Source organism: Triticum aestivum, chromosome 2D (genome assembly GCF_018294505.1).
Source record: "Triticum aestivum cultivar Chinese Spring chromosome 2D, IWGSC CS RefSeq v2.1, whole genome shotgun sequence".
Classification (NCBI taxonomy): Eukaryota; Viridiplantae; Streptophyta; class Magnoliopsida; order Poales; family Poaceae; genus Triticum; species Triticum aestivum.
In genome coordinates this window covers 397,540,571-397,549,338 of record NC_057799.1, presented here as the reverse complement: position 1 = coordinate 397,549,338, position 8,768 = coordinate 397,540,571, and the positions used below count along the sequence as shown (strand labels likewise).

The following is an 8,768-nucleotide window of genomic DNA, read 5'->3' as shown; positions in this document are numbered from 1 at the left end:
GGTCAGTCATTTGGGAAAACACTGAAACCCACACCCCGTAAAAAGGCACGAACAGAAAACCCGAAACCAAAAAAGACGGATGCTTTCAGAATCGCGCGCTGAGATGTGCGTCTCCAGATCTAACGGCCCCAAAATTTGACCGAGCACGAAATCAAAATCAGTCTATTGAAATTTAGCAAAAATGATCAAATAAACCATACAGTTCAGTAACTGCAAACTGAGCCTAAATACTTATAAAGAACTGGTTGGACAGTTCAAAATGGTTGCCCCTTGGAAAGCTACCAAAATTGTCAGTCACCGCTGCCGACGAACACTATCACCTGATACATTCGGCACAACAGGTTGCTGCCTTATCCGGGACAGTAGGACAGAGACCTCCTGTGTCGCGAGATCCATCCGTTCCTCCGATTTGCCTGCTTCGCTCACCAGAACTGAGACCATGGACTGGAGCGCTTTCACCCTTTCATATGATCTGCCATGATCAGGACCGCCAATCAATGACTTGGAAGGTTGTGGCTGGGTTCTATGCCATCGGACAGGAAGGTAATGGTCCGGGATCTGAAAGTAGTTTAACGTTGTGAGCACACGGAGGGCATGCCGGCAGAGGATCCCTGATGACTCAAACATTTGGCAGCTGCAAGAAATTAGTTCCTCCTTTTGGTTCCATGTGACATTGCAACCGCCATCTGTCTTGGTATGGTGCCGGACAAGAAAAGCATTCCCTTCCAAGTGGAAGTAGGCATAATGGGCAGCCTCTACAAGCTCATCCTGTAGCTCATAGAATGCATATGGGGTGAAAACAGCTGCAGCATGTCCTTCCACTGGAGCTGCCGTCTTGAGAATTGTATTTTCCGAGTTTTGTTGCGCTATTTGTTGTTCCCCAGCTTGATCTTTGTAGTCAACAACTACCGCAACCTATGTAAAAACAATGAACACTAAATTACATTACTCTTTTACTTTGCACAAAGTTGGCTTGCAGCAAACTATAATGAACTCAACAGGAGCAGTAGTGACTAGTGAAAGGGTATCACATTTTTCTTACAAGGGGCGAAAAAAACTTGGCATTTGGTAAACATGAGATGAAATGGTCACCTGCTCAATCAAACGGGATAGGCATGTCTGGGCGCTCAACAACCGCTGAATGAAATCCTTTATTTTTGAAATTCCCGGCAAAGCAGCCAGCCCTGCCAAAAAATGTCCTCTCAAATATGGTGATGCCCAAAGCTTCCGTGATGCAAATAAGCTAGCAATGTGCCTATTTCCATGTAATCCATAGCAGCTCACCATGTCACTCCATCCAAGATCGAAGTCCATTGTGCTTTCCATGTTGTGCAGCCTATAGAACTCGTTTTCCCAGTCATTATAGTGTCTCCCGAGAACTGCATTGAACCAAGATGGAAACCTGGATGCAATAAGCCCGATGGAGAGGGCATGCTTTGTGTTTGGTAGCTCCTTTTGAACTGCTTCTTTGAGATGCATATTTTGATCAGTCAATACTGTCTGTGGAGCTTTTCTGTTCATGAAGTTGAGAAATACCTGTCAACAACAAAGACTTCCTAAGAGAACTGTTGTAAAGAGGACTGTGAGTTTTTCACCCTCAATGGTTACCTGTAATGCCCATATGAAGGATTGCAGATTTCCTTCCCTCAGAAGCGCGCAACTGAAGAAGCAAGGCATCCCATGATTGTTCATTCCAATCCAAATACCCAGTGTCATGTCAATAGAAGTTAGCCGATGAGTGGTGTCCAACACAACAGCATCACCAAATACCTCGTAAGACTGGATCGATGATGCGTACGACCAGGCGATATTCTCAACGCAGTTGTTGGCGTCTTTGGTGAAGTCATACTTGAAATTGGGATCCTTCTCCTTAACATTTCTGCACATCTGAAGCAGGTCGACACTCTCCTCCTCCAGCTCGAACCTCCTGAAGGAGTGTATGAGATTCCTCACATCCTTCTCAGTAAATGGGAGGCTCCCCGGCTGGACGCACTTCTCCAGCTCCATTATCCTCATCATCTGCTGCACAGAGATCCCAGATTTTGCAAACACCAAGATCCTGTCTCTGTCCGAGTTCGAGATGATACGGTACGCCGGGAGAAAACGCACCTCATCCTGCCGGAGGAGCTCATGGCTGTGGTGGTTAGAGAACCCCGTGACTCGCCACTCCAGACCGCCGGCTCCCGCATCCCTGCCAATGCGTAGGTACGCCTGGCAGCCGCAGCGAGAGGACTTCCTGTTCCTCTGCTGCTTGGCGCCGTCGTCGAAGGGCTTCGCTGGCGTGTTGCCGGCGCGGTGGCACACGAAGTACCGCCGGGTCAGCCCCTTGCCCACGCCGTCCTTCCCCTCCGTACGGTGCCGCCGGATCGAGAACCCGCACTGCTTTGCGAACCCGCTGTAGAGCTCGTACGCCGCTTCGTGTGTCGGGAACCGCTGCCCTATGTACGGGACGGAGTCGTCCGCCTCTGCCGCCGCCGTCTCCAGCGAGATCCTCGTCTCGTTGGGAGAGTCCCCCTCTCCATCCTCCCCGCTGCTGGGTCTTTCCATGGGGTACACACGCTGCTCTAGAAGATCGCCGCCGTAAAACTCCAGAACAGATACGGCCAGCGGAGGCAGATCACGGCGAAATGGGTAGAGAGAGGCGTAATATAAAGGGTGTTGAGGGCAGCTTCGAAGGGCTCAAGGGATACGCTGTGGGCCGGATGACCAAGAGTCGTCGCGGCAAGCTCTACATCGACGATGCGGACTGGGGCCCCGACGCCGGCTCAATGAAGTACGGGTACCGGGTCCCCTTCGGTGGAATTCATGTCTTCATCGGCAAGATTGGAGAACCGGGCCCCGAGCCGGATCTCCGCACCGACCTCATCGAAACGGCTCAGCGCGCGCGACCTGCCCGGGCCCGGCCTGCCTTAAAACGCGCTTTTGTAGGATGCATCCACGGAGGGCCCTCGGATCCATCTGGGACTGGGGATGAGGCGGCCGCCGGCTCTGACGGCGAGTCGGCCACTGATGAGTCAAACTCGTTGTACCAACTTCAAGATGGCAGGCTCATGAGTTATTCCGATGGCAACAGTATTCCGGACCTCTTTGAGCCGCCAAGTCAGGTTGGAGTTTTTATGGCTGGTGCACAGCCTGTTCAGAACCCCGCTGCTGGATCGGGAAACCCGGTGCCTTCTCCGGCTCAGGTGCTGATGGATCTCACGGACAAGATGACGGCCCTGTTAACCGCCACGGTTGACCCAGCGGATCAAGCCCAGTACGATGCGGAGGTGGCATAGTTGAAACTGGATTTGATAAAAGCTAAAGAGGATCTTGCAGCAGAAGGAATCAGGCTGGCTGCGGAGCGGGCGGCTCTCGATGCCCAGACTCAGTTGATTCAGGCGCAGTCCTTCCAACTCACGATGGATCAGAACACGGGCAACGAGGTCATGAGAAGGAGGCATCAGAAGGCCCGGTCCCGACTCCCGCCGGTTTACGATCCGCGCAATCTCTTCAACAAGCCGGGTGCGGGATCCAGTAACCCGACAGAGGTCATTGCGCCCGGGTCGGGACCCCTTATTCAGCCACGAGTAATGGGGCCTCCCCGGGTGCCCCCTGCCCCGCCTCAGTATGTGCCAATACCCCCGGGTCATTATGATAACCCGCTGGAGAACATGGTAGCTGCGGCAGCACGACTGGCGGCTCTTCCCGTTGACGGCAATTCCCCGGCAGCCGTCGAAACCCGCCGGGTCAGGGAACTCCTGCAGACAGCTCTAGCACAGCAAGAGGCGTACTCCTACAGCCGGGACAGGATCCACTCAACTCCTCGCCCAGGCCAGAGCCCGAGTTACAGCCGGCACATGGTCTCAGCGACCGGCTCAAGTAATGTCCGACACCATGACCCACCCCCTGGCCATGGCCCAGCTCATGTTGGAGCCTTCTACGCAGCAGACCAAGCACGGCAAGAGGCGGAGCGGGTGCCGCAATTGACGGCTTATCAGACCCCCCCGGCTTATCCGACGGCGTCCGTTGATGTGGGTATTTCTACCAGGACCGGAGGTGTCCCTTGTTTGGTGCCAGCCATCCGTAATGAACGTCTACCTAAGGATTTCAAGGGCCCTAGGAAGGTGCCTAACTATACAGTTGACTTACAGCCTGCGGCCTGGATTGAGAGTTATGAAATGGCTATGGAACTGCTAGAGGTCAGCGAGGCGGCCATGGCTAAATATTTCACCATGATGTTAGATGGAACTGCCCGCACATGGTTAAAAGGGCTACCACCGAATTCCATTGGGTCTTGGGCTGAGCTGAAAGCCCGTTTCATTCAAAACTTCAAGGATACCTGTAGGCAGTCTATGTCAATTGTGGACTTGACTAACTGTAAGCAGCAGGAGGGTGAATCCACGACCCATTGGGTTCGCCGGGTCAAAGAGATCATACATTCATCAGATAAGATGGATGCCGGCTCTGCAGTCTTGATGTTGGAACAGAACTGTCGCTTTGTGCCCCTAAAGATGAAACTTGGGCGGCTTAAACGTGACTGCACGGATATGGGTACACTAATGGCGGCTCTTGTCAAGTACGCTGATTCTGACGGTACCAAGGATCCCCCTTCAGATGATGAAAGGGCAGGGAAGGGAAAGAAGAACGGCAATGGCAAGAGTCCTCAGTTTAACCCGGGGAATCAAGGAGGAGGCAAGCGTAAGGCCGATGGCAGCCTGGAGTTCGTAGCCAACACCCAAGGTAACAACCAGCGACGCAAGGGGAGGCCCCCTCCCCGAGGCGGCGGGTCAGGACCTTCTCTGGAGCAGCTGTTGAATGAACCTTGTCCGAGACACGGCTCTAGAGAGAAGCCAGCGACTCATCTGTGGAAGGATTGTGCTATCATGAAGGCCTTTAAAAACTACAATGGCCCGGGCGGCGGCTCAGGCGCCGGCGGCTCCGGCGCTGGCGGCTTTCATGGCCCGGGAGGTGGCTCAAACTCCGGTCCTCAGAACGGTCAAGGGGGCTTTAATCAACAGTCTGGTCAGGGTCATCAACAGCAACAGGGGGGCTATCAGACCAACCCAAAGCAGCTCAGCGGCGGACAGTATCACGTGTTCACCACTAGTTTGTGCAAACGAGACGAGAAGCTTCACAAGAGGGCTGTTAATGCTGTTGAGCCGGCGGTTCCACGCTACTTACGGTGGTCGGAGCAGCCTATAGTGTGGAGTAGGGAGGATCACCCTCCCCGGGTGGATAACCCGGGCCACCTGGCCTTAGTGGTGGCTCCTCAAGTGGGAGGCTATAAGTTCACAAAGGTACTCATGGATGGAGGCAGCAGCATCAACATCCTCTATTATGAGACTTCCCGTCGTATGGGGCTAGTTGATAAGAACCTCAGCCAGTCAAATACTATCTTCCATGGTGTGGTACCCGGTAAATCGGCTTATCCAGTCGGCAAGATCGAACTGGAAGTGGCTTTCGGTGATGAGAACAACTACAGGGTGGAAAAGTTGACCTTTGAAGTGGTCAAGATAAGAAGTCCATACCATGCTATATTCGGACGGCCGGCTTACGCCAAGTTCATGGCACGGCCGTGTTATGTGTACTTACAACTTAAGATGCCGGGTCACAACGGGACCATTACGGTTCACGGCAGCCGGAAAGTGGCTCTGGAGTGTGAGGAAGGTGACGCGGCTTATGCAGAGTTGGTTTGTGCCACAGAAGAGTTGAAATTTTATAAAGACAATGTTGACCCAACAGATATGACCTCTCTGAAAAAGCCAACCACGGAGAATGAACCAGCAATGAAGTTTAAATCAGCTGATGAGACTAAACTTGTTGATTTTGTTCCAGGTGACTCGTCTCAGCAGTTCAGCATCAGTGCAAATCTGGACCCGAAATAGGAAGGCGCGCTCATCGAGTTCATCCGTGAGAATAGGGACATCTTTGCATGGAAACCTTCTGACATGCCAGGTGTACCTAGAGAACTCGCTGAGCACACTCTCAATGTTGATCCAAAATTTAAGCCGGTCAGACAGTTCCTTCGACGGTTTAATGAAGAGAGGCGGAAGGCTATTGGTGAAGAAGTGGCCCGGCTTTTGGCGGCCGGGTTCATTGTTGAGGTTTTTCACCCAAAGTGGTTGGCTAACCCGGTGCTCGTACTTAAAAAGAACGGCACCTGGCGGATGTGTGTGGACTACACGGACTTGAACAAGGCGTGTCCGGCTGATCCTTTTGCTCTCCCCCGTATCGATCAAATCATTGATGCTACGGCAGGTTGTGCACGCTTAAGTTTCTTGGATGCTTATTCCAGGTATCATCAGATTAAGATGGCAGTTAAGGACCAGGAGAAGACGGCGTTCATCACTCCCTTTGGAGCCTTCTGCTATGTCTCTATGCCCTTTGGGCTCAAGTGTGCGCAGGCGACTTACCAGCGTTGTGTACAGAATTGTCTCCATAAACAGATCGGGCGCAATGTTCATGCTTACGTGGACGATATTGTGGTTAAGTCCATTAAGGAGGAAACCCTGATAGATGACTTAAGGGAAACCTTCGATAATCTCCGGGTCTACAAGATGATGCTTAACCCGGCCAAATGTGTTTTTGGTGTTCGTGCGGGCAAGCTATTGGGCTTCCTGGTTTCTGACAGAGGAATTGAAGCTAACCCGGAGAAGATCAAAGCTATCACTTCTCTAGCTAAGCCGGCATGTATAAATGATGTTCAGCGTTTGGCAGGTCGCATCGCTGCTTTAAGCCGGTTCATAAGCCGCTTGGGTGAGAAGGCTATGTCTTTATATCAGTTGATGAAGAAAACGGATAACTTTGTATGGAATGATGCAGCTAATACCGCCTTCGAGGATTTGAAAAAGCAACTGGCAGAGCCCCCCGTCCTTGCTGCTCCGGTTGATAAGGAGCCCTTGCTACTGTATGTGGCGGCAAACGCACGAGCCGTCAGCGTGGCTATTGTGGTGGAGCGCAAGGAGGCGGGTAAGGAGCATCCGGTTCAGCGGCCGGTTTATTATGTCAGTGAGGTGCTCATTGAGTCCAAGCAGCGGTATCCGCATTGGCAGAAGCTCGTATATGGGGTGTTTATGGCGAGCCGGAAGCTTAAGCATTATTTTCAGGGTCATCCCATCATTGTGGTCAGTTCCGCCCCTCTCGGTGATATTATTCAGAACAGAGAGGCTACAGGGAGAATTGCTAAGTGGGCTATAGAACTTGGTCCTCATGACCTCAAATATGTGCCACACACTGCTGTTAAGTCTCAGGCCTTGATAGATTTCATCAATGACTGGACAGAGTCGCAAGTACCTGAGCAAAAGCCGGATAACACTTATTGGACTATTCACTTTGATGGGTCCAGGCAGCTGGAGGGCTCGGGAGCTGGTGTTGTCTTAGCTTCCCCCAAAGGTGACAAATTCCATTATGTGCTACGGTTGATGTTTCCTTGCACCAACAATGCGGCGGAATACGAGGCTTTGCTCCATGGTCTTCGGATGGCTAAGGAGATGAGCTTAAGCCGGGTGAGGTGTTTTGGTGACTCGGACTTGGTGGCTCAACAAGTATCCGGCACCTGGGATTCTAAGGATCCTCTGATGGCGGCTTATCGCCGCGAGGTTGATGCCATTGCCGGACACTTCCAGGGATACCAAGTGGAGCATATTGATCGCAGGCGGAACGAGGCGGCTGACGCGTTAAGCCAGCTAGGCTCTCAGCGAAAGCCGGTGCCGCCTAACACTTTCCTGGATGTCCTGTACAACCCTTCGGTCAAGTTGCCTACAGAGGAGGATTTGGCTATCCCTGACCCGGAGGCACGACTGGTGGCAGCTCTTCATATCATACCAGACTGGACAATGCCATATCTGGCTTATATAACCCGGGGAGAGTTGCCTGAGGATGAAATTCTGGCCAGGCAAATAACCCGGCGGGCTAAGTCAATGATTGTTATCGATGGCGAGCTGTATCATCGCAGTGTTTCAGGGACATTCCAGCGTTGTATCTCCCCTGAGGAAGGTCAAGAGATCTTGCGCGAGATCCATGAAGGGGATTGTGGCCATCATGCCGGTTCAAAATCTCTTGTGGCCAAGGCTTTCCGTCATGGTTTTTATTGGCTGACGGCTCACGCTGATGCCGAGGACTTGGTCAGTAAATGTGATGGCTGCCAAAGGTTCTCACGACGGGCTCATGTGCCGGCTCAGGAATTGAGGATGATCCCGATCACTTGGCCCTTTGCGGTCTGGGGGCTTGATATGGTCGGGCCTTTTAAACGGTCCAAGGATAAGAAGACCCACCTCCTGGTGGCAGTGGACAAATTCACGAAGTGGGTGGAAGCTGAGCCAGTTAGCAAGTGTGATGCAGCCACGGCGGTTCAATTTATGAAAAAGGTGATCTTCCGCTTCGGCTTTCCACACAGCATCATAACAGACAATGGCACTAATCTGTCCAAAGGCGCTATAGAGGAGTTTTGTCAAAGAGAGCATATCCGGCTTGATGTCTCTTCAGTGGCACACCCCCAATCCAATGGTCAAGCTGAGAGAGCTAACCAGGAGATTCTGAAGGGCATTAAACCCCGGCTCTTGGTCCCTTTGCAACGGACGCCGGGTTGTTGGGTGGAGGAGTTGCCCTCCGTTTTATGGAGCATCAACACTACTCCTAACAGGTCTACAGGCTTCACGCCTTTCTTCATGGTTTACGGAGCAGAAGCAGTTCTCCCCAGCGACATCCGTCATGATTCACCTCGTGTGGCGGCTTATGTTGAGACGGATAATGAACACGCGCGCCAAGTTGCTCTGGACTTGTTGGAC

General features: G+C 52.3%; 1 protein-coding gene across 3 annotated transcripts; it reads right to left on the bottom strand.

Annotated features, from left to right (window-relative positions):
- Positions 1-148: 148 nt before the first annotated feature.
- On the bottom strand, positions 149-2,636 carry LOC123053390 (protein FAR1-RELATED SEQUENCE 11). 3 transcript variants are annotated; one of them, XM_044476865.1, is made up of 4 exons: positions 1,771-2,636; positions 1,609-1,660; positions 1,093-1,466; positions 149-915 (listed from the first exon to the last, which is right to left on the bottom strand). In XM_044476865.1, the coding sequence occupies exons 1-4, from the start codon at positions 2,545-2,547 to the stop codon at positions 295-297; spliced, it is 1,824 nt and encodes a 607-aa protein (XP_044332800.1). In that variant the 5' UTR covers positions 2,548-2,636; the 3' UTR covers positions 149-294. The 3 variants fall into 3 exon arrangements, with proteins under 3 accessions (XP_044332800.1, XP_044332799.1, XP_044332798.1); XM_044476864.1 differs by having other exon boundaries at positions 1,093-1,536; positions 1,609-2,019; positions 2,110-2,635; XM_044476863.1 differs by having other exon boundaries at positions 1,093-1,536; positions 1,609-2,635.
- Positions 2,637-8,768: the final 6,132 nt, after the last annotated feature.

Bases quoted from the DNA above. Each gene is read 5' to 3' on its own strand.
- LOC123053390 (XM_044476863.1), bottom strand. From the start codon at position 2,547: ATGGAAAGACCCAGCAGCGGGGAGGATGGAGAGGGGGACTCTCCCAAC. The intron at 1,537-1,608 runs GTAACCATTGAG...TGTTGTTGACAG, and splicing joins CCTTCATATGGGCATTACAG to GTATTTCTCAACTTCATGAA. The intron at 916-1,092 runs GTGACCATTTCA...GTTTTTACATAG, and splicing joins TATCCCGTTTGATTGAGCAG to GTTGCGGTAGTTGTTGACTA.